We start from the raw sequence: 25,791 nt of genomic DNA, 5'->3' as shown, positions 1-25,791 counted from the left end.
ATCCCTCTCTCTCTCCCCACCCCCCCATGTGTCTTTGGTTGTAGAGTTTGGTTTTAACATTTTATGTTTTAGCTTATATGTAACTGTGAGCCGCCCAGAATTACAATGTGGTAAGATCGGCAGCCAATAAACTTAATTAATTAATTAATTAATTAATATTTTAATGCTTTTAACCTTTAAGCTTCTTTATACTGTTATTTATGGCATTGCAAGTCGCTTGATAGTGAGATGGGCAGTGTATAAATTTAAAAAATAAATAAAATGACTGGCTTCAAGTAACTTAACAGGGGCAGTTACCCAGATGGTTGAATGCCAGAACCGCCTGCTTTTAAATCAGTGCATCCCTCCTGACTCAGAGCTTGCTTTCTACAGCATCAAAGTCATCTTCCCTTCTAAAGATGGAAACTTGCAAGTCAATCCTTTGCACAATAAATACACACGTTTCTTTGCCTTGGCCTTCAGTGCTTCCTCAGTGAACGTCCTTTCCTGCAGCTTGATGTTGACGAATTCAGACACGCGCCGGTCATTCTCCAGGAAGCGCTCCAATTCTTTCATCTCAGAGATATACTGTTTTAAGTCCTTCTCTGCTTTGTCTCGCAGCTGGCCCAAACGGGAATGAGCTTCATCTCTACATTTATCCCAAAGAAGAAATAAGGGCAAGATTTAAGAGGTGGGCAGAACCAAGAATCGCATTTTCTAACTTATCTTCATAATGGTCAGGGCACAGATGATTCCGTTTGCAATGAAGCCAAAAGCACCTGTGGGTCAGAAAGCTCCTTCCAACTTTAGCCCAGCACTCTTCTCACAATGGAATTCCTGGTATCTCTAATTGAAAAGATTTCTGCTAAATTTCAATCCCAGCTTATCCAGCCTGGGATCTTTCAGTTTCATCAACTGAGGAAAGTCTGCTTGGGTGGGAAAAAAGAAAAGGGATGAGGTTAGGGAAAGGAATCCCTAATGCCAATGAAATAAACTTTATTCAGCAGACTGAACATCAGTACTGAGGGCTCCAATCTCTCCCCGTTTTGCTCCTGCCTTTCTTCCTTGTGGCTTTGTTTTAGAATCATGGAATAACCCTTGTGGGTCTTCTAGTCTAACCCTCTGCTTAAGCAGGAAACTCTATATCATTCTAGACAACGGTTGTCCAATCTCTTCTTGAAAATTTCCCATCTGTCATTTCTTGTGCTGCCCCAGGTACTTTGGAGTTTAGCTCCACCCCTTTTCTCTGTGACAGTCCCTCAAGTATTGGAAGACTATCATGTCACCCCTAGTCCTTCTCTTCGCTAGACATATCTGTTCCCCCAAATATTCATTGTACAGTTTGGCCTCAAGACCCCTAATCATCTTTGTTGCTCTTCTCTGAACCTTTTCTAGAGTTTCAACATCTTTTTAAGTAGATTGCTTAAAATGTCAGAAGCAAACAACCTAAAATCTGAGTAGTCCATTAACTAACAAACAGGGAGAATAACAGCTTCTGCCACACAAAAAAGATGGCATATAAATTTATAAATAAATAATAAAAGGAGAAGGCTTCTGACCCATTGTGGTGCTCAAGTGTGAGAAAGACAGCAAGATCTGAGCTCTTACTTCTGCTTTATGTAGGACTGCTTGCATCTTACCCTTGACACTTGCTAGAATTCTTCTCAGTGGCTTTCTTAGTTTTTGCTATAAACACATTGATCATGTCATGAATCACAGCCTACAAACACAGGCACCAGAAATAAGCCACAGCAACGTCGAACTACAATGGTTGTGTTTTACACATACATCATATGATGTAAAACAAACAAATGATAAAAAGTTATGATATTTATGTAGTTACTTAGCAAGCACATCTAAATTATATTAAAGTAACCAAAATATCTTTACAATCTCCAAGGCATGTCACAACTTTTGAGCACCTCTAATGTTTGGAAACTGAAAGCTGAAAAATTTGACAGGCCCTAAATTGTATACCCTGGCTCAGTTTCTAGTTCTTCTGTTTATGGGAAAGTAAGAAATCCAACAGTAATGGATTAAGAATATCAGAACGAGGTTAGACTTCATAATTTGGGGGATCAGAGTATCAGAGACAGTTGCAGTGTTGACGTCACCTTCAACCAAAGTCACAACGCAAGATTGTCTTCATGGCATGGTTTGCATACATGTACAGGGAGCATATAATTTCAGTGATCTCACTGTCATTTTACATAATGTAAATGACCAGTTTTGATATTAAAGGGACAATATTAAAAGTTTGAACTATGGAGGAAGCATGGTTAAGAATTAAGAAACTGGCACAATGCATGGATAAAGAAGAGTATTCATGAAGAATATCAATTTCAGCTGGTGCAGAATGCAGTGGCATGGGCAATGGTATGTATCCATAGATCAATGATTCTCAGCCTTGGCGGCTTGAAGATGTGTGGATTTCAACTACCAGAATTCCCCAACTGGCATGAACACATTTTCAAGTTGCCAAGGCTGAGAAACACTGCTGTAGATGGACAGACGTTACACTTTTGCTCTGTGAGTTCCATTGGTTGCCAGTTTGTTTCCAGGTCCAATTCAAAGTACTGTTTTTGACCTTTAAAGCCCTACATGGCATGGGCTTTAAAATGTTATCTGAGGGAGCACTTCTTCCATACAATATCTATCCATTCCATCAGTTTGGGAAAGACAAGCTTTCTGCACGTCCTATTCTGCAAAATTATTCTATCTGACAGGACCTAGGAGGTGAAACTTTTCTGCTATGGCACCCATCATCTGAAACAACTCCTTCTTGAGATGAGGTTAGCCTCAGCCCTTATGACCTTCCAGAAAGACCTCAAAATGTGGTTTTTACGGCAAGACTGGGGATTCCCTGGTAATTTGGAAGCCCGCACGTTGATTATATTGTATGTTAATGTCTTCACTCTTGTGGTCTTATTTTATGTATTCTTACTGTTCTAACATGTTTTAATTCCTGGTTTTAATGTGCACCACTTAGGATCACTTCAGGTGAGATAGGCAGCCATATCAATCAGACAAGTAAAGTGAAAGTTACAGATAAAAGGGAAGTCAGCATGACATTTAAGCAGTAATCTTGAACTAGTGGAAGTATAAACTCTTTGCAATATAAGACCACATCTAGATTCAGGAACAGGTTCCCCACAACGACTGAGCATTGCTTTCCTCTAACCTTGCATCATAAGCTGCAGAGGAGGTGCTGACCACATTGATGATGGTTTTACGAGTCTCCAGCAGTTCCTGAGAGAGACAAACAGAGAAAGAAAACTTTTGTTGCAACACAATCTTACCATTCTGCACAAAGGTTCCATGTCCTTTTTGAAGTCCAGTCACTGGGCTTTCATTCTCTCCAAAACATCCTCACCTTCAACTTAGCAACATGCCTATTTATAGGGTTTTCTTCCTAATTCTCCTATTCCTAAACTCTGATGAATCTCAAGAAAGAGTTACCACCTTTAAAGCGCTCCATGGCTTAGGACCGGGGTATTTGCGAGACCGCCTTCTGCCACCGATTGCCTCCCAACGACCTGTGCGCTCCCACAGAGTGGGCCTCCTCAGGGTGCCGTCGACCAAACAATGTAGGTTGGCGGCCCCCAGGGGGAGGGCCTTCTCTGTGGCTGCACCAGCCCTTTGGAACGAGCTTCCTCCGGGGTTACGCCAACTCCCCGACCTCTGGGCCTTCAAACGTGAAGACCTTATTATTTCACCGAGCGGGACTAGCCTAAGACATATTTTAGCGAAATTTTAATGGGTTTTAATCGGTCTTCGACTGTTTTAGTGATTTGGCCAGTAAATATTTGTTTTTAATTGTTTTTAAATATTGTTATTTATTATATTTATATTGTATTGGTGTGGGTATTTTAATTTTGGCTGTAAACTGCCCTGAGTCCTCTGGGAGATGGTGCGGTATAGAAATGTAATTATAAATAAATAAAATAAAAAGAATGAAATTGGGCTTGATGATTATTCTTTAGGCTGTAATTCCACAAGCATAAAGTATCCTTTAGGTGTGTTTGGGAAATCTGCAGCGGCATTAAAAGCCGCAGGTTCTACTTCCATGGAAAAAGTCAAGAAATCCATTTATTTATTAATGCTTTCATTAACAAATAAAGTAAGGTAATCTTCACCATGTAATTTCATACATGTGCAACAGTTTACATTTTGGAAATTCTACAAAAAGTGGGTGACCAGTCAACTTGTATTTTTGACAGATTGGAATATTCTGGATAATGATTTTAACAACAAATGTATGCAGAACCCAATATAACTCAAAGCATCAGAATTTCATTGTTAAATTATGTTCTCAGCTTTATAACCCAAAATAACTTTCCAAACTGCATTTTTAAGTCCATGATTTCCTATTTGCTAATTTGGCACCTCAGTATTAAGATACCAAAATAGCCAATCATACCTTTCCATTCTGGACAAAGGTTCTTGCTAAGCAACTGAATCCCAGAATTCTCTAACAGAACCTTATTAACTTATAACATGACTCCAGTCTTCCTTGAAATTCTGTTAGCCAAGAATCCCAACAAATTCAACAATTTTCTTTTAAATTCACTTTACCTCCTCTAAATCTTTATGCTGCTGTTCAAAGTGATCATGTCCAACTCGGAGAATTTCTAGATCCTCACGTAGTTGTGAATTCAAGACGAGTTGAGAACTGAATTCAGAGGTGATCTGGAAACAGTGAGCAGAATGAAGAAAATTTAGACTACCACAAATTCTGTCACCAAATCTGGGTATTCCTAACTATTTGTACCTTATCTAGTTGGTTTTCCACTGTCTGAATCTTTCTTTGCAAATGGGCTCTCTGTTCCTGTATCATGCTGTCACTGCCCATCATCTGTTTCCGGTCAGCCAAACGGTTCTCCCAGGTTTCAATCTATTAATAACAGGAAAGGAAATTACAGTAGTTAATGGAAGTGAAATGCAGGTTCGTTTCAGACCTGAGAAATTAGATATTTGGAGAAATCTATACTCTCTCACATCTTTTGCTCTGATGTTTGATCTTAGGCTCTAAATGCCAATCCCTGCTGCATTTTTCATACCTATATTTAACCCAGAGGTCTAAATCTTAATTCAGTTACTCTTACACCAATTTCCAATTTTCTGAATGTGAAAGAGACATTTGCAAAAAACAACAACAAAAAGACAGTAAGGTAGTTGTGGACATATGACCATAATGAAGCCTGCCCATTGTAATGTTATGTCGTGATGGTCATAAAACAGGTCAGTCAGGCAACCAAACCGATTTTATGTTTTTTTGCACCGTTAAGCATGGTTCACTAAAACCTAGAAGTGCCAATTTTCAGCAAAACCGTTGTGTAATGCAGTGATGTGACCACAGAATGCTGCAAACAGCCATAAATGTGGCCAAGCATCCAAAGTTCAATCATGTGACCATGAAGGGGGCCTGACTGTTGGAACTTAAGATCTAAGTCATAAGCCCCTTTTTGGGACAGCCAAACTTTGAACAGTCACTAAGCAACTAGTTGTAAATTGAGAACTATCTGTATCGTTTTTCCCTCATGTAGGAGGGTTGTAATTGCTAGAATTCTCAGCCATATGACCAAAGGGCTGAGTATTTTAAAAATTAAAAACCCAATACATCAACTGGATGCTATGTAGCAGACAGCCATCTTAGACATTTCCATACTGTCTCTAAGACCTGGTATCAGCACATGCCTAATCTCTTGTTCTTTCATATCATAACTACATCAACCTTCTAAGGTCCCAGAATCCTAGCTCTCCAACCTGCTGCTTCATCCCATTTTAGAAAAATAAATCTTGGTCTTATCCTGTTTCTCTATACCTCCTGATCAAGCCGAGTTATCCGCTTTTTTTCTTTCATTATTTGTTCCTTCACTGAATCCCGTTCAGTCAACAAGGACCGGAGAATTTCACTTTGGGCTTTTTCCTTCTTCTGGTTGGCATGGCCCTCAGCCACAGCCTGTTTGTATCGTAGATCTTCGTTCTCTTTTTCCAGGCGCTTGACCTCAACCCTGTCCAATGAAAATGAAGTGGGAATTTTCAGAGGTGGTAAAATAGCGTGGCGAGATGCAGCCTGGTGGGCAGGAACAAGGTGTTCATGGTGGTGATGATGGTGAATTTTGGTTGGGAGTGGTGGCAGCGCCAGTTCGGGAGAGTTTGTGGCACAAGGCAAGGAAAGATTAGAGGGCTATGAACTTGCAGTTGAACATGTATTTCACAAATTATGAATGGGGAATAAAGGGTAAATGGAGATTCAGGTAGAATGTGCATTTAAAAGAAAGCCAGTTTGGACAATCCACTCTAACATTTGCATTAGGAAATCTGTGAGCTTAATTGTCTGGGGCAGAGATGACTGTTGGGATAATAGGACTTGTCACTGTAAAATAAGCAGAGGAAATAAAAATGCATGATTCCCTTAAAGTTGATATAATTTTTGAATGCCTAGATAGAAAACCAGGAAAGGATGTTCTCCTGATAGTAGGCAAAATGAAGTAATTTAAATAAGAAGAGGAAAGAAAGTAGGAATACTGAATTCTCTGTGAATACACTGGATTAAAGGGATAGGATGAAGATGGATAAAATCCTGGATCAATATTGCACAATTCTGCAAGCACGCATAATGATAGACACCAATTATTCCTACAAAATGGATATATATATGTATAGCATTGTGTGGGGTAGGCCACATGGCCACATGGTATTAAATAAAAGCAACTCATGCGCACTCACAATGGTCAATTATATGTTGCTAAGAGCATAGTGGTTGTCATGTGTATCAGCATTATGTCAACATCTGGATCAACATATGAAGAAGGAAAAAGGAAAGAGACTGATTTTTTTTTAATGTTTCAATTTTTAATTTTCTCCATGAAGTAAGGCATATAATATCCAGACTACTTCAAAAGCCAAAACTGGAAATGAGAGCTCAGAAGATGGAAATCAAAGAATGCATGCAGGGTGTCATCGCTAACCAAAAAAAGATGAGGCTAAGAAAGTATGAAAACTATTCAGGACTGGAAAATAATAAGGTAAGAAATCAGCTACTCAGCTAAAACGTATAAGGTTGGAAACAAACAAGATGGACATCTGAGGGAACTATTTCTAATGCTACTTCTAATAATAGCAATTGGAACAGATTTTGTAGATTTTCTATAATTCAATTAGGCATATTCTATGTGTTTTGAATGTCTGTGGAGATTCTCAGTCATCCAGGTTCTCCAAAAGATGCTTTCTTTCAAAAGGCAACTGGACTTTCTTTGTTTTTTCCTTGAAGATGTTTTGCTTCTCATCCAAGAAGCTTCATCGGTTCTAACTGAATGGTGGAGAACAGAAGGATTTATATTCCTTGAAGTCATGTGCTCTTTACATGACTGCAAGGAATATAAATCCTTCCATTCTCCACCATTCAATCAGAACTGATTCTGATTGAACAGTCTTCTAGAAACTCCAGCTGCTTTTTGAAAAAGCACCTTTATGTGTTTTGAAGTTGACCCCACTCAATCCCATGGCCAAAATAGGAGCTGAGGTCCAATGCAACTGAAGAATGAAGTAGACATAATCAGTGAGACATTTTAAAAGTATATAAAAGGTCATGAGAAGCTTCTTCCAAATCACCTTCATTTCTCTTACTTTGTCCCTAATATAAGGTCAATTAAGTTATAATGGTTAAACTCTTGCATAAGATGAAAGGAAAAGGTAGTTTCTCCTCCCAGCCTACACATGCTGAAGATTTCACAATACATTCTGAGAAATGAAGAATTGATGAATGATATTTGATTAAATACGTACGTCTGTCTGCGGATGGTTTCACGAGACTCCAAGGCATAAGCATGGCGATCACCTTCTAAAAGACGGAACTGGCGTTGCAACTTGGCCAACTCGCCTTCGGCTGGTGGAAGATAATGTCATTGGAAATGCAGGTAGAAAGAAAGAAAAGTGATAAGGAAGACAAGCCAGTATGGTAATTCTTTGATGAGGTCCCTTCCCAATCACTGAAAAGTGAAGCAGGAATCCTTCTAAAAGACCTGTTTATCACATCTGGAGCAAAACACCTGGGGTAGGGATCACTGAGTTTAGGATTGAGTATCTTATTTCTATTTTGTTCTGTGACCCTGTCCAAATAAATAGATTTTGTCAGTTTGTGTAATGAGCAATAAGATGCTTTATGATTTATGTATGATCCTCTGCATAAACAGACAGTATCTTCTTTGGCCAATATTAATTTTCTGGATCAAGCTAATTTTCAAGTTCCAGTTTTTGTGGCTAGACAAAAAATTACACAAATTACTTTTCTCTCTTTGCTAAACTTAACACACCTATATTACTTTATAAAAAGCACTTTTAAGAATGTAGAGAACTAGATGTTTCTGCTTAAATTCAGTTTTGTCCCTGCCCAATCAATATATGTCACTGTCTTATCACAATCTCCCTACACTCTTTGAAGACCCTCTGGCCTAGATTGTTCCCTGAAGTTTGCCATAAAATCAGGACAGTTATTCTTGTACTCATATACCAGAATATTTTATTTTCCACCTATCTCATAGTTGCACCTGCCAAGAATACCAAAAGCTATATCATCTTACATATATCCATAAGGAACCTAAACAATGAGAAAATAATTTCTGCTTTTCTCCAAGACACCTTCTGAATTTCAGATCATATGCTATGGCAGGGGTAGAGAACTATGGCCCTTTTATGATCTGTGAACTTCAACTCCCAGAATTCTGGGAGTTGGAAATCCACAAGTCACATAAAGGAGCCATAGTTCCCCACCTTTGTGCTATGGAGTCAAACTGAGAATACACAAATTTATTATCTAGATCAGAGATAAATGACATAAGGCTCAGATACACTAAAGTAGCCACAGATATGTTCCTTGCTGACCTGGCAAGTCCCTCTGCCCCATATGTTTTGCTTTTCCAGAAAAAAATTCATTAAAAATGTAGATGAGAAGCTAGTTTGTTGAAAAGCATTTCCTTTATTTAGAAGAATGTATCAAGGCCCTATAGGGTTTGTTGGAAAATAAAAATGGTAGTGCTTCTTCTGAACATGTGAAATAGAAAAAGGGAAGAATTTTTTTATGCAACCTAATCTGATCTGGATACATGCTTTACTCCATCCTCTGCCTCTATTTCTGTCTTGCTTTGGACAATTCTGAAGCCAAGTACAGGCAGACATACTTGCCCACTCACAGTTTAATAACTCAGTCTCCAGGTCCTCATACTACCAGAGACTCATGCCCCTAGCTAGCAAAGACTTTTGTGTTTCAGCCTCCTTTAATTTAGTTCCAATTTCAAAACCAATATACAATGAAGAGCTCTAGCTTAAAGAGTAGCTCACAAAATGTACCAAGGCATGTGGAAAACAGCCACGGTGCCCTGGTTCTGTTTCTTTGGCCCCTTTATTATTGGGATACAAAGAGCTTATTTCTTGCTGTTCATTTTCAAAAGCTGGCTTCCTTGGCAGCATTTTAATCTGGCTTGAGAATGAGCTCCCAATCTCGTCCAGTCAAAAATTAATGGAATATTATCATTTGATTCGATAGGGAGACATGCAAAGATTCTGTTACCTCAGTTTTTGCTACACTATTGTTTGCTCAGCTCAGTGAGCAGCTCTTTTAGCGGTGCACATCCGCACACTTTACTATACAGCCTACATTTTCTCAACTTTTTTCTCTAAAGATTTCACACTTTCCATAGCAGTACATCAACATTTTTGAAACAAAACCACAGCAACACCTCCAGTCAAATACCCTTTATGAAACTGTCAAGCTATATTTGAAATGAAGATGATACAGATATTTTATAACAGATTTAGACCAAGAAAAACTGCAGCACATAAAATAGACGATGAAATTCTGGGAAACCTTCAGTAAATCTAAATGTCAAAAATACACTTGCTCTAAGTCCTTAGCTACTGCCTGCCAAATCTTTTGATCTATGAGGATAAAGGGCTTTCCAACAGGATAGAAAAGCAGGGGGAACTTGAATTATTATCGCAGATTAGTGATTTAAAGTCACAAGTTATCCAACTCTCAGGCTAAAATATTGTATTGTACTGTACTGTACTGTACTGTACTGCATTGCATTATCAACTCAATTGACAGCAGGATGCCAATAGAAGTTACTCTCAAGTCACTGATAGAGATATGATTTGCAAGAAGGAAAAACAAAACTTTTGGATCGCAGCCTGACAGTCACTTTGAAACAACCACCGTCCCAGTCAATGAGGCAAAATTGCACCATACCTTCACCAAATCCAGATATTAACTAACAGAACATAACTAAGGCATAACATAACATAACTAACATAATAACATAACATAATAATAACTAACATAATATAATAACATAATAATATAACATAACAATAATAATAAAATAATGTAACAACATAATAACATAACATAATAATAACTAAGGCATAACATAACATAACTAAGGGCATGCATAAGAGCACAAAAATGCCTACCGTTCCTGTCCTATTGTTCCCTTCATTATATCAAATTAATATAGCTGATGCATATTCGTTACTTATATATATATATATTTTCTTCATGATATGTTTTTTTATGACAATGTTTGTGTATACTGTTGTGACAAAATGAAATAAAAAAAACTAACTCTGGAAGTTTCTTTTCACAGTCAGCAAAAAGAACATCAATGTCAATTACTTAGAGACTAAGTAATAGTTCATCATTAACAAACCAAATAGTGGTTTAAATACATTTGACTTAGTTCAGTGGGTTTTTAAACAAACAGGGACACATAACGTGAAGTGCAAGATAGCTTCTTGCTTTCCTGTTTCAACACTTAAAATCATATTACAGGCCTGTTTCAGAGGCTCCAAAATCTCTAACCCCAATGTAGAATCTGGCAGTGCAGATGGTTCCTATTGTGATAATTTCCTTTTCTCCCTTAAAAGTTACCCATATCTCCTAGGTCTTCATCATCACCATCACAATATCCTCTTCCCTCTCTTGGAAATTACCTATGCCTTCTAGGTCCACATCACTATTCTCCGAACGAAAGCTTGAGGCAGATTTGAAGAACGGCATCTTCAATTTCTATCTGCTGAGAGAAAGAGAATGAGAATTCTGAAACATTATATCACTTTCTGAAAATAATTGTTTTATGAAACGTAGCATGTGAAAAATGGCTAAAAGACTCAAACTGTAATTAAGGAGCCCCAAATTGAAAATCTGGTGTCACAACATTTCCTGGGGCCCAGTTTTACACATCATGTATTACGCCTCTGACTTAGCATGTTGAATAAATGTACGTATTATTGTCGTAAAACTGATTTATGACTTGGCATGTGATACACAGCCAACGAATTTGTTTTCTCCAACAAACAGATTTATGCAAATCATTGAACTGTAGAATGTGCCTTAACCACGAGCCTGTTTTGTTCTTTTTGTTTAGGGACAAGTAAAGTGTTGCTTTGCAAATTGCTGTTGGATTACAACCACTATAATGATTCTTTACTATATAAGCCACTAAGAGTTATTGGTCTACACCAGGGCTTTTTAACGTTGAGAATTTTAAGAAGTGTGGACTTCAACTCCCAGAATTCCCTGGCCAGCCATGTGTTTGAAGAACAAGTTTTAACCTACACAACTATATGGGTGGAAGATGCCTATATGCATCATCCTAAGCCCTCTGAAGAGATGATTAAAATCCAAATGGCTATCATTTAAATGGCAATGACGAAACAACAAACTACAGGTAACCTTTCCCTTTAAAATGATGTTCCATAAAAGTGATTATTTCAACTATTCCTATAAAAGAAATCCTCACCAGATACTCACTTCTGGTACTTGGTATAACTTAACTTGTACAATGAAACAGGCTCGTTTCACTGGGTTATTTAGGGAGGAACAGACTTAAATTGAAGTTTAGCAAGGTCGAATGGCAAATTCATAATCTGGAGTCTCAATCTAAGGATGAGTCGAGACATCCTATATGATATGAATAAGCCTGAACATGGGAGAACATGATGTAACATTGTCTGTTACTACCACATTTAAAATCTGGCTATCACTAAGTCTCGGCATAGGACATCATGGAAAAATCTAGCCATATCTACCTCTTTTCCAAAGTGTTGAGATGACAGTTCCCAGAATCCCAATCAAATATGGCCTAATAAACTATGTAGTTTGGTAGTCTGAGAACTGTGATCCCAGCATATCTGGAGGGCAACAGATTACAGAAGCCTGCCTTCCAGGTTCCTTGAACTGGCTGAAAAATAGAGCTTATAGTTATTTCAGCAATTTTATTGAAAATGTCTGCAGAGTTAAACACACCAACCACTTTTCATAAAGTTAACAATTGCATACCTACCACCTGAATTCATCAATGATCCTAAGACTTTAAAAATTATCTTTCTAGCTCCTTAGCTTTATCTGCTTTCTCCCAAAAGAATTATTCCATATAAAAGAAATATTCTTTTAATGAGTTAGAAAATGCATTTCACCCTTCCATCACAGTTGTTTTTACTTAAAGCAATTCTAGGAGGAAACTTTAGCTAAAATGCAATTATTTGCCCAAGAAATTTAGGAGTTTGTTAGAATCAGTTCCATTTCAACATCCTTGCCTGAATATGACTCAGTTCAAAACCACAAAACCTCCTTCATTTTTATCTTCATATTCATCACTATCTCACAAACCTTTCTCCTTAGCCTAATAATTTCCTAGCATTTGAAACCTGAGTGAAATCAGCACTCCTTCCCCAACAAAAAATAATAAAAGTACCTTGTTCTCTAGAAAACCCTTATGACAAATATACAATTAATATTTAGGCAGTCAGTATTTTGGTATGCTCTGATACAGTCTTCTGATCTCTCCAGCCAACATCACCCGTTGCTTTTGTTCACTCAGTTGTTAGCAACCATCTCCAAGAAATGCATCAGCTTTCCACCAATCCTGATGAAAGATGGGAGGGGAAGGGGGGGAAACGTGTTGAGTTATACCCAACTAACCAAAGTGTTTCCTTGATTCATTTACAGGTAATTTTGGATGCCAACCAAAGAAAATGGATTAAAAATTGAAGGTCAAAACAGGAAGTTAAAAAAAAGGTTAAATGAATTATGATAGGGAAGGAAAAACATTAGAAAGTGACAGATCCCTTGACTTTTAAAAAATAAAAAAGATGATTGATTGAGAGCTGTTAAATCATAGTTCCAGCACTTGTTAAGAGGGACTACGACTGAATGAGTTAAAACAAGATTGCACAAGAATGTATATTTATTGTTAACCTCAAGAAACCTTTAAGTTTATCCAGGGATAGTAATATATTGCTCTGTTTCCTATCCCCATCACCTACTTTACATTCCATACGTTTCTGTAATTTTCTATCATGTTATATACTATAAAGTTTTAGGCTTTCAGATTTTACCAACATCCCATTCAGACTTATCATTATTAATTGTTACTGGATTTTCAATGTAACCACAGCTGCCTAGTCAAATACCGTACCATTTTTAAATCTTAGGCATTGCTCTATTCTCTATACATTCTGCCTAAAGGGATGTACTTCCTCCTCCCCAAAACTTTGTCTTGTATTTGCCTCATGTTTAACCCTCACTCCAGGCTACTTTCTTTTCCAGACTTTTTCTTCTTGAACCTCTGCTTGTATTCCATTTTTCATTTTGATGGAATCTTCCTCCAATACATGCATAATATGAACTCAGACCCATGAACGGAGTAAACACTTCCATGCTCTGCAGTGCCTTAAAGTTGAGGCTGCCACTTTATTATGTCAATCTAACAAGTTTAGATGTTATAATACAGGTAGTCCTTGACTTACAACAGCTCATTTAGTGACAGTTCAAAATTACAATGGCACTACTGACTTATGACCGTTTTTTACACTTACAACCACTGCAGCATCCCCATGGCCATGTCATCAGAATTCAGACGCTTGGCAACGGATTCATATTTATGATGGCTACAGTGCCCCAGGGTCCTGTGATACCTTTTGTAACTTTATGACAAGCAAAGTCAATGGGGAAGCGGATTCACTTAACAACCATGTTACTAACGTAACAACTGTAGCGATTCATTTAACGATTCTGGCAAGAAAGGTGGTAAAATGGGACAAAATTTATTTAACAAACATCTCACTTCGCAACAAAAAATCTGGGGCTCAATTGTGGTCGTAAATTGAGGACTACCTGTAATACATCAACTTTGCCTAGGATCAATGGTGGGATTAGGCCAGTTCGCACCACTTCGGGAGAACTGGTTATTAACTTTCTGAGCAGTTTGGTGAACTGGTTGTTGGAAGAAATCATTAGGGCAGAAAATCTTTTATTAAATTATTTGAATCCCAACACTGCCTAGGAAGAATTGTCAGCAGGCTCTATTTAACTGGATAGTAGCTTAAGTGTGGATACATACAGATCTAGTCCTCCTTTCAGCATGTGGTATTAAGATTCAGAACTTGAGATCCCAAAGGATAAGTAGCTGAAATCACAAAAATTCCTGCCTGTTCACATTAATAGCCGTAATAGCTCAGGCTGTAAGAAGCCTGTTATTAGAACACAGCAGCCTGCAATTACTGCAGGTTCAAGCCCGGCCCAAGGTTGACTCAGCCTTCCATCCTTTATAAGGTAGGTAAAATGAGGACCCAGATTGTTGGGGGGGCAATAAGTTGACTTTGTAAATATACAAATATAATGAGACTATTGCCTTATACACTGTAAGCCACCCTGAGTCTTCGGAGAAGGGTGGGATATAAATGTAAATAATTTTTTTAAAAAAATGTGTAATAAAGCAGGTGCTTCCTATGAAAGATCAAAACAATCCTTCATAGGAGGCACCGACTCTTGGGGATAATTTCTTTTTCAAATCCTGCTAGATAAACCCCAAGCCTAACCTCACCAAATTCTAGTCATGGGACTCTGCTATTCATGGAAAGGTCACTTTAACCCCCAAGGACCTGGGGGGTCCCGCTAGAGCCCCACACAGCCATGTGGTAATAGGGGATAGTCTCCCAACCTCAATTTAACAACTCATACCAAAGCCCTTTCAACATGTCAGCCCTTAAGGTCCTGGAAGGCCACAGGAGGGTTGCTGCAAAGTCACGTGGCTAGAAATAATATTTGTAGGCCCTGCCTAATCACATCAACCCGCCTAACAGGCCTCCGCTCCAGTCTTCCCCTTCAAACTACAGCGGCCTTTAAACCCCACTCCTCCCAATAAGCCCTTCCTCTTACCTCCTAGGCCCCCCTCCCTCCCACTGCGCATGTGCCAGACTAACAGTTCCCTTCTTCGTTCCTTCCTTTTGCCTTCGCCCTTCCAAGACTCGCGTCTCTCCACTCCTTCCCCCCCCCTCCCCGCCCGGGCGGAGCCTGGTTGAGGGGCGGCGCGGGCGGGTTGCCATGGCAATGTTCCATCGCTGAAGTCTCATGCAAAACCACATCCTTCGTTCAGTTTGTCCTGCTGAAGCCGGTTGCCACGGAGACGGTTTTCGGAAAGGAAACTGGCAGAGGCGGGGGAGATCGAGGGGGGACAGCAAGAGGGGAAGCCCGAGAGAGGGTGGGGAAGGAGCAGGCAAGGAGCCTGGTGGAGACGCGGGGAAATCTTGCACCATCCGCGTGATTGGGAGGAGTCGTGTGTGTGTGTGTGTGTGTGTGTGTGTGTGTGTGTCCCCGTCCCGAGAGATGACTTATGATGTACGTTTTCTGCTAGGCTGGCAAGATGTCACAAACCGCTCTTTGCTCTGTTTTCTGTTAATAGGGTCGTTCCCAGTGCCAGAGGATTAATAACACAATTACGTTACTAATTAATAAATTATTAAACTTATTTGCCACCCATCTCGCAGTTGGAGGCGACTCTAAGCGGCTTGCAACGTGGTAAAATATGCAGATATAAAATCAGTTATGAATACAAAGCCGGATGAAATTACCAAAAAAATCAAACAAATCAAAAACCCTGGGTTTTGAGTGGAGAGGTGAGGGTGGTGTCTTCTCTATGTTTTGCACCAACTGAAAGCTTCTTCAGGATTCCAAGCCAACCTGCACAGCCAAGTTTTAAAGCTTTCCCCCCCCCCCAAGGGTGAGAGCAGATCTCGCCTCCTGTGGCAAGATGTCCCAAAGGACAGAGGCCATGGCAAAAAGGGCTGCTTCCCACCAGCTGAAATTCCTTGACTGATGGGATCTGCAGTAGGGCCCCTATTGCCAGCACGAATGGGGCTGGCCAATCCCATTGGGAAAGGACAGTCCTGCAGATATCCCAGACTGATGCTAGAGCGGGCTTTAAAAGTAATGACCAATACCTTGAATTGCATTCAGAAGCAGATTGACCATCAGTGGTATTACATGTGCCACCCTAGGGGCTTCCAAAGCTGCCCTTGCAATCTTCTAGGGTAGCCCCACGTACAGCACTTAGCAGTAATCCCAAATTTGAAATGACCAAGAGTGATTTGAGTTGGCGCACAACACGAAGTTGTACGAAGACTCTCCTAGCCATGATTGCCACCTGCTCTTTGAACAGGAATCACAAGTCTAGAAGAAGCCCCAAGTTGTGCAGTGGGTCTGTCTCAGGTAATGCAACCCCGTCCAGAACTAAAGATTAGGATGAGAGATGTCACAGTTGTGACAACAGTTTTGTTGGAAACTGCCTTAAGGACATTAAAGGTGATGTAGGAAGCAAATTTCATAAACAGATTGGCAGAGAATGAATGTCCTGTATATATTTCCCATGGAAAGCTTGAGTGCATTCCTGCATTTTATGCTTCTAGTCCTCATGGCTTTTGGGGAGACCCAGAACCTGGTAAGGGACCCCCCCGGTTTATCCCAGTTGCAAGGGATTAGTAAAACACATTAAATGGGATCCATTAAAATCGGGAGAGGCAGATTTGTGTAACACTGCAGCCTCCTTTGATAATGCGAACTTTTCTTGCATTTGCCCATCATCTTAAGGAATAACAGCTTCAGATTGTGGATATTGTTAATTTAGAGCACCAAAAATCTACATCAGAATGTACGGAATGTGAAAAGACCACATCTCTCCATTTTTAAAATAAAAATTTTAGCATACACAACACTCCATTAATTTGTATACTGACTGTCTTCTAGAAATTTCAAGTATAATACTCCTTTTTCTGATTTTCTACTATAGCCTTGTGAGATAAATTGGGCTAGGAGAACTGGGTGGGTACAAAATTCATGACTAGGAGTAGATTTGTATAGAGGTCTCCAGTCTTGCTCCCAGCCTTTAACTATTATCTCATCCTGGTTCTCACATTAGATTGAAAAGAGACAGGATTGAAATGTAGTGAAAGATCAAAGATTGCACATGTGACTGGGAGCATCATAAAACAGGAAATATCACCTCATCTGCTGACCTTTGCAGAAATATAAGACAGATCTGAATGCTGGCTGTACAAAAGCACATCTAAATTGTATATTTATATTCAAATATTATTTAATCCTGTATTTCTTCACCAAATTTTGTTGTTTATTTAAATCAAAATGTTTTTAATAAGATTTTTGATGTAGATTTCATACAGATAATCTCCACATCGGCCTTAAAATATCACACTAGGTCCCATGATATAGAAAGGAAACTGAGGTTAAAACAAGTGCTTTTAAAGGGAATCTGATTTCTGAGAACTTGCTACAAATAAGAATTGTTGAAACTATTATCGAATAAATGGACTCTTAAATTTGGGCTGGATCTACTTGAATTCAGATTCTATTATTCTAATCAAAATGTCACATTCTTCCTTGTATTTATAATAAAAAGAGCAGAATTTAGAATGACAGCATTTTTGTGGGGTTCAGACCTTGGATTTTTATTTGAAATGATTCCTTTGGTGACCAGTAATTGGTGGATCAATCAATCAGATCACCATAATTTTTTGTATGAATGATGCAGCAAACTGTGAAATTATAGAAATGATTGTATTATTCCTAACTGCAGGTGCTGGATTCTTCTTAAATGATTTCCTATATTTAAGAAATGACTGCAAATGGAAAAAAAAACCCACAGAAGAAAATAGACTCAGCTATAACTTTTCTTCTTGATGAGTTAGTCCTTTATTTGAAAAAAGGGGACTAGTAGTTATGAAAAATGTCTTAAAATTGAAAGAAGGAAAGGAAGGAAAGGAAGGAAAAGGAAGGAAGGAAGGAAGAAAAAGAAAGAAAGAAAAAGAAAAGAGTCTACTTTCTAATCATCTTTTCTGCAACCTGCATCAAATGGAAATAATACCCATCTCTTGTGACTGGTGCTTACCAATTAATCCCAGAATTCTGATCAAGGGCTATGCTGGCTGTGGAATGCTGGGAATTAAAATTCCAACACCTGGAAATTGCCTATTTGGGAAACTGTGTCTTTTATCTTTATCTTTATGTCTTTATCACTGCACCTGTTACTTATTTCTAGATGAATGAGTAATTTGCCAATTCATTCTGTTTCCTTATCTTATTTTCTTGCCGCCTGTTCATTCTCCATATTTGTCAGTCCTTTTATCTCACAAAGCAAAGCCATATTCCAGAAAAGGTGGCACTTGCTAAGAACTTCTTGAATCTCCATGAAGAAGAAAGGTGGCTTGTATATGTAAAAAATCACAATTTTGTTTAAAATAAAATTGAAACATCTAATGTGATTTATTTGTTCCATTCTTTCTTGATGGAAAGGTATGATAGCAATCTAATCAATAAACAAAAAATATTTTACTATCTTTGGGCATGTTGGTACCAGTAGTAAATTTGATGACAGTACATTTCTTAAATGTATAGCTCATTTAGGATCTCCATATGGTATACATAACATACATAGCATTTCTTCTGTGAAATAGTTTGGGCTAATGTGACTGAATGAGGGCTTCAATCTGTTTTTTTCTGGTCTATCCAATACCTAAAGCATTAAATATACCATATATATTAGTAGACAATCTGCAGATAAGCCAAATCCAATTTTTGAGGTGCATTTTGGCACTTTTAAAATTTTTGGTTTTTCCATGGTATATACACTGTATATATTGATCTGAATTGTGATTTAAAACAGGCCCCTTTTTGTCAGGGTATTTGTGGAGTATACATAGTTTTATTGTGTAATCCATGATTGCTTAATCTTAACATTGGGGATAATGATTGGGTCCATCCATTGCATAAACCATTAAGTGTTTAAAATATGGGTTTATTTAATTAATCACAGCAAACTGAGTCCTTAAATGTCATTGAGCAACAAACCAGAGTTTAAAGTACTTTTCTCCCTGAACATTAAATGTGTCCAATTTTCACAGATTGCTTGGACAAGAGACTGCACAAGCCCTTACAGTTTTCTTTGCACTTCTTTTCAGAAATAGTTTGCCATTGCCTCCTTCCTAGGGCTAAGAGAAAGTGACTGGCCCAAGGTCTCCCAGCTGGGTTTGTGCCTAAGGCAGAACCAGTACTCATGGTATCCCAGTTTCTAGTCTGGTACATTTACCACTACATCAAATTGACTCTCAAAGCGCAAATGCAAGGGTCAAAGAAAAGCTAAACCAAAAAACTATGAAGCACCTTATGGTTTAATATATTGTTTGAATGGAATAGCATCTTAAGACTGCAAAAGTAGATGGAGTCAACTACCCTTCCACTGAAGCAAAGTTTGTCCTATTCAGACAATTATTTTGCATATGAATGGGTCTGACTGCTCAATTGGATAGGCAATTATACATGTTTTTATAGAGGATGGAATTATGATTGCAATTAATCTCTCTGTACATCATTGTTAACTACCTTGAGCCTTCAAGGGGATAGTAAATCTCCTTGTATAAAAATAATCAAATTGTCTTACTACTACAGACCTAATATTACAAAGTACACTGTTATTTTTACACACAGCAGTAAAGTGCCTTTGGATATTTTCCCTGAAAATGATGCAGACTTGTAAAGTTGTTAACCAGAAATGCAATAGTGGAAGGTTTGGTTGAATGTAATAGGCAGCTAGTATGAATGACACTTTGTACACTATTTTTTCTTTCCCTGCAAAGAATCACCATTTTTAAAAAAAAATTAATCTCTGTGTCTGTTTCTGGCTATCTCTACCTCTACCTCTATACAATTACTATGAACATCAGATCCAGGTAGCAGAAGTCCATAAAACCCCTGGCTAATAGCAAAGAGAGGCAGAAAATATTAATCCCTCATTGCCATCTAATGGTCATCCTGTATTTTTGCAGCCCAAGAAAGTAAGCTTTAGTTCAGGGTTAGATTTCCACTTTTATAACCAGGTACCAGCAACAGCTGTGATAGGCCTTAGAATCCCAAATCTTGGGGTTGTTTTACAAATGAAAATATGTGATCTGCAGATTTCTAAAAGTATTACTTTATAGAATATCTGATTAATTATTACTTACTGCAATAAAATGATGTACTAATAGCCTTTAACTGGGATCTGGACAAATTCATTATTCAGAGACTGTTGTGCCACAGATATATCGGGAACGCACCAAGAATTCTTGATTAGAATTATCTTGCTGTTTGGATTGCAATCTCAGTGCAGCTGGATGGTACCCAATTCGTTTAATGCATGATTGATTTCTTAATTAGACTTATTTAATAAAGATAACAGTGACTTGTTTATTAAGAGTCTTTCTCACTTAGTTGTGGTTCTTTGAAAAGACACTCATCAAACTACAGTATTTTCCCAAAAATAAGACTGGGTCTTATATTAATTTTTGCTCCAAAAGACACATTAGGGCTTATTTTCCAGTTGAGTCTTATTTTTAGGGGAAACAGGGTACCTGTGGAATTGGGTCGCTTCAAGTGGATAGAAACTTGAAATAAAACATTTAAATGCTTCTTTTCCTTGGGTCTTTCTGAAATTGCTTTAAAATATAGTATATTTTCACCCATTAAATTGTATGTGTATAGTGATTGATATTATATGACAAGGACCTTTTAGCTTAGAGGCTCTACATTAACATTATAATGTAATTATAATAGAATATTATAACATAAATTCATTCTTTATAGAATATGTTGTATTCTATATTTGTACTATAACTGCATAATATATAAAACTCCTAATACTAATGACTAAATGGATTTTCTGCGTTCAGAGATAATGTACCACTGAATAGCAGCTGCTAAGGATAAGTGGTTGGCCACTATTAAGAGTACTGAATTAGATTTTAGCCTAGCAACATTTCTCTCTGTGTGTCTATTATTTTTCTGTACCTTTCCCCTTCAGTTCTTCTTCTCCAATGCAGTAGACATATTTTCCTGCCAGGAAAAATAACTGCCAGCAGAGAATAATGCCAAAAGAATCTAAGGAGGAGAATTAAAGTCCATGAAAGGACATGCTAGAATAATATTAGCTTGCTTTTATGGTGTCCAAAGTCTATGTGTGTGTATTTGTTAGAGAATCAAAGAGAGCTGGAAAGAAAAAAAAGCCATAAAAATAAAAGAGTATAGGTAGTCCTCGACTTACAACCACAATTGAGCCCAAAATTTATGTTGCTAAGTGAAACATTTTTTAAGTGAGTTTGCCCCATTTTACAACCTTTCTTGCTAGAGTTTTTAACTCACTGGCTTCCCCACTGCCTTTGCTTGTCAGAAAGTCACAGAGTGATCAGGTGACCCCGGGACACGGCGAACGTCATAAATGTGAGTCAAGCATCTGAATTTTGATCACACGATCCTGGGGATGCTACAACAGTCATAAGTGTGAAAACTGTTCAGGAATCCCTTTTTTTCAGTACCAATGTAACTTTGAATAGTCACTCAATGAACTGTCGTTAAGTTGAAGACTAACTGTAGTGATACCTGACTCTGGAGCATTGTTAGATGGAATTCGCTTTGGGCTGTCTTGCTCTGAAAACAAGATGGTAACCTAACTTATCAAAAAGAGAAGACATCCAAATTGAGCAGAAGGGGTGACCCAATTTTGTACTCATATAGTGAATGCAATCCAAATAAAACATGAATGTTCAGAAGCATCCTGTTGACAACCAAGCATATATACTGTCACGGCCAGTGGTGAAATCTAAAAATTGTTGCTACTAGTTCTGTGGGCGTGGCCTGGTGGTAATGTGACTGGGTGGGCGTGGCCAACTTGACCTCACACATGTCACTCACTGTTAGAACCAGGAGGTGCACATTCTGAAGCACATTCTGCCCTTCTGAAGCCTCCAAAATTTTGCGTTTCCCTCCGCCATCTGGCTTGACTGCCCAAGTGAACCCCGGAGCCTTCTTTTGCCCTGCTCTCCATCCTGGAGGGACGCACTTCCCCCCCGCCAATCCTCCAAATTGCCCCCCCCCTCCCATTTCTGCAAAAGGCAAACCCCCCCCCTGCAAGGTGATCCAAAAAGGGGAGGAGGAAGATGCAGAAAAGGCCGCTCTCTACCCGGGCCTCCCATGCCAGGTCCGTGGGGCTTGGGGCTGCGAAGTAACCACTGGATTCCCACCAAGGCACCTGCCTGCTCTCTTTGACCACCGGGGCCACTCCAGGAATTCTGCCCATGGAGTCCAGCGCCCTGGGGGAAGGAGGCTCAGCTGTGCCACCGCTTCCCACTTCGCCACCTGGAAGCGGTGGCCCAGCTGAGCCTCCTTCCCCCAGAGCGCTGGACTCCATGGGCCGAGTTCCTGCAGTGACGCGAGAAGGGCGGAAGCCCCCTGCACAGGGAGAGGGCCAGGCCCGACTGCACCACTGCAGAGTCCGTGGAACTTTCCCTTTGGACTGTCAATGTGGGTAGCCCTACATCTTGGCACTCCCTTGCCCGCTGCTGCCATTCTCACTGCCCTCCTTCCCCGCCTGGCTGCAGATATCCGCCTGCCCGAAGCAACCTCCCGAAGCCGTTTGCTTTTGTTTCACAGTGGGAGAAGGGAGAAAGTGAATGGTGGCAGCGCAGTGGTGCTCCAGGAGGGCAGGCGAGACCTGAGGCAGACAGGAAGGCAAGCTGGCAGCGGTCGGCCAAAGGCCCCTTGGAAGCTGAGCACACCAGGCCCAAAAGGCGAGCGAGCCTTGCCATGTCCTTCCGAGGAACCAAGAACAACAGGTCTCCCTCCCCTCCTCTGCTGCCAGCATCGGCCTTACCTTTTAGAGATCCTCTGCTGGCGTATTCAGCATACCCAATAAAGCCAGTGCGTTGGTAAGGCTGATGGTGGGTGGCCCTTGGTGGAGATGCAGCCGCTGCTCCTGGGCTGAGGGGGCTGAGGGGGCACCGGCGCTGCCGTTGAAAGGCTGCCGCACATATCCCAGGGGAGCACAGCAGCGGCATCTCCACCAAGGGCCACCTGCCCACCCACTGGCCGGGCTGGACGCCGACCTTGGAAGGCAAGCAGGCATGGGGGACCACCGGGACAACAGCGTGGAAGGCAGGCAAGCATGGCAGGGCTGCGGGGAAGGAAGTAGGCTGCTAGCTCCCTTCCCCGAGCCCTGGCATGCTTGCCTGCCTTCCACATGGCCTTCCACTTGCCTGCCTTCGCAAGCTGACATGGGGATGCCAGGAAGGCAGCATGGAAGGCAGGCAAGCATGGCAGGACTGCAGGCTGCAGACTGGTTCAGGGGTGTGGCCAGCCAGCGATTGCTACCGGTTCGTTGAACCGGCCCCAATATTTGCTACCGGTTCACTCGAACCAGTCCAAACTGGTAGCATTTCACCCCTGGTCAAGGCCATAGATTTTCCAATTGTAAAATAGGGATATGAAAGTTGGGCCATGTCAAAAGTTGAACGAAGGAGAATCAATTAGTGGCACTGGAGGAAATTGCTGAGAATATCTTAGACTGAATGAATCATTTGGTCCTTAATGAGGTAAAGGTACATTGCTCATCAGAAAGACAGAAAATGAAGCTAAAGTTTAAATCAGGGCTGTCAAACTCGGTTTCATTGAGGGCTGCATCATGGTTGTGTTTGACCTTGGAAGGCCGGGTGTGGGTGTGGCCATGGTGGGCGTGGCCAGTCCGTCACTCATGTCGGGGCACCTGTGGTAGCCAAGTGCTAACTTAGCAGGACTTCCCTGAGACCCTATCTCACCCTCATTATAATCTCCTTCCCTCCTTCCGTCTTTCTTTTCCTTCTTCCTTCCTTCCTTTTCTTCTTCTTTCCTTCTTCCTTCTTCTTTCTTCTTCCTTCCCTTTCCTTCTTTTTCCTTCCTTGCTCTCTTCCCATCTTTCCTTCTTTTTCTTTTTCTTTCCTCTTTCCCCTTTCCTGTCCCTTCTTACATGCTCAAATGCAAAAGGGGAAACATTTCTCCTTTTGTTTTGTTTTTAGTTTGTTTTATTAGCCCTCTGCTAGCTCCGTTTCTGCTGACAGAGGCACCATGAGCCAGTCCTTTGCTGTTTCCAGGTCGGCCCCACAGGCCAGATCTAAGCACCCTACAGACTGGATCTGGTCCCTGGGCCTTGAGTTTGACACCCCTGGTTTAAATAGTTTGGACACAAAAGGCAAAGGCAGAAATCATTGGAGAAGATCCCGATATTGGAAAATGGAAGGCAATTGAAAAGTAAGTACTGGTAGACCTCCACTTACAGTCATTCATTTGGCAACCTTTTGAAGTTACAATGGCCCCGAAAGAAATATGACTTATCGGACTGATTTTTGTACTTAAGGCTGTTGCCACATCCCCATGGTGACATGATCAAAATTTGGGTGCTTGGCAACCGGCATGTATTTATGATGATTGTAATGTTCCAAGGTCATATGATCGCTATTTGAGACCTTAGTTGGCAGCTGACAAGCCAACTCAATGGGAAAAGCCAGATTCATTTACCCTGTTTTCCTCAAAATAAGATATCCCCTGATAATAAGTCCAATTGGGCTTTTGAGCACATGGTAATAAGGCCAAGCGCTTATTTCAGGGTTCAAAAAAAAAAAAAAGACAGGGTCTTATTTTCAGGGAAACAAGTAACAATTCACTTTTAACAACTGTAGTGATTCACTTAACAAACACAGCAAAAAAGGTTGTAAAATCATTCGCGCCTAGTTTAGCAACGTAAATTCTGGTCCCAAGTATGGTCTTTAGTATGGACTATCTTGAACAGAGAAGACAAGGTGGCTGGATATCTGACCCAAGCATAACTTTACAAAAACTCAAGGGAGCCATTCCTGACACCCAGTGTTGGGACAAATGAACCCCATCAAGTCACGAAGAATTGGAATGGTCTGATCAGAGGTGAATCCAACAGGGCACCCAATATACTATACAGCCATTGTGTGCCAAAAGCGGGAGGAGTGCAGGGGGGTCATGCACACACGTGGCCACACCCATAATTCAACGTGCCTTGCCCTGTTCATGCATGCGCAACTGCCCCACTTTTGGCATTTGATGGCACAGTGGCCCCAGTAGGTCCATTTTAAGGGTAAAGGTACTTACGGGACCGCCTGCTGTTACCTTATGCCTCCCACCGACCCGTACGCTCGCACAGAGAGGGACTTCTCAGGGTGCTGTCCGCCAAGCAATGCCGGCTGGCGGCCCCCAGGGGAAGGGCCTTCTCTGTTGGAGCACCTACCCTCTGGAACGAACTTCCCCCCGGTTTGCGCCAAATATCTGACCTTCGAACCTTTCGCCGGGAATTAAAAACTTACTTATTTATCCAAGCGGGACTGGCCTGATTTTTAAATTTTTTAAATTTTAAATTTTAATTTTCTGTAATTTTATATGGGGTATTTTAGGTTAGGTCAATTGACGTTTTTAATTCGGCCATTATTGAATATGTATTTTAAATTGATATTTTAATTTTGTATACTTTATTGTTTTTATCTTTGGCTGTATACCGCCCTGAGTCCTTCGGGAGAAGGGCGGTATAAAAATTTAAATAAATAAATAAATAAATTGTTCACCCTCCTCAGACTCCAGAGGCTTTCTTGGAGCCA

General features: G+C 40.1%; 1 protein-coding gene and 1 long non-coding RNA gene across 8 annotated transcripts in view; one reads left to right on the top strand and one right to left on the bottom strand.

The window, feature by feature from the left end:
* ODAD1 (outer dynein arm docking complex subunit 1) overlaps nucleotides 1-25,791 on the bottom strand; it is a 40,304-nt gene that overhangs the window by 10,412 nt on the left and 4,101 nt on the right. For 2 of the 7 annotated variants that reach the window (XM_058179708.1, XM_058179713.1), the window contains exons 2-9: nucleotides 12,735-12,905; nucleotides 10,972-11,054; nucleotides 7,771-7,870; nucleotides 5,804-5,993; nucleotides 4,751-4,873; nucleotides 4,555-4,668; nucleotides 3,161-3,228; nucleotides 441-628 (exon numbers count right to left, since the gene is read on the bottom strand). In XM_058179708.1, the coding sequence (XP_058035691.1) occupies nucleotides 441-628; nucleotides 3,161-3,228; nucleotides 4,555-4,668; nucleotides 4,751-4,873; nucleotides 5,804-5,993; nucleotides 7,771-7,870; nucleotides 10,972-11,038 (850 nt within the window). In that variant the 5' untranslated portion in view covers nucleotides 11,039-11,054; nucleotides 12,735-12,905. Of the gene's footprint in view, nucleotides 1-440; nucleotides 629-3,160; nucleotides 3,229-4,554; nucleotides 4,669-4,750; nucleotides 4,874-5,803; nucleotides 5,994-7,770; nucleotides 7,871-10,971; nucleotides 11,055-12,734; nucleotides 12,906-13,857; nucleotides 15,179-15,199; nucleotides 15,578-25,791 lie in introns of those variants that run through there. The other 5 variants (XM_058179709.1, XM_058179710.1, XM_058179712.1 and 2 more) reach the window with 5 other exon arrangements.
* Nucleotides 6,754-18,564, top strand: LOC131196654 (uncharacterized). The gene is made up of 3 exons (XR_009154796.1): nucleotides 6,754-7,010; nucleotides 11,406-11,708; nucleotides 17,910-18,564. It is a non-coding gene; the product is annotated as an uncharacterized LOC131196654 (long non-coding RNA).

The sequence above is a fragment of the Ahaetulla prasina genome, chromosome 4 (genome assembly GCF_028640845.1).
Source record: "Ahaetulla prasina isolate Xishuangbanna chromosome 4, ASM2864084v1, whole genome shotgun sequence".
NCBI classification, from domain to species: domain Eukaryota; kingdom Metazoa; phylum Chordata; class Lepidosauria; order Squamata; family Colubridae; genus Ahaetulla; species Ahaetulla prasina.
The sequence above is the reverse complement of the archived record's forward strand: the minus strand, read 5'-3'. Positions and strand labels throughout refer to the sequence as shown.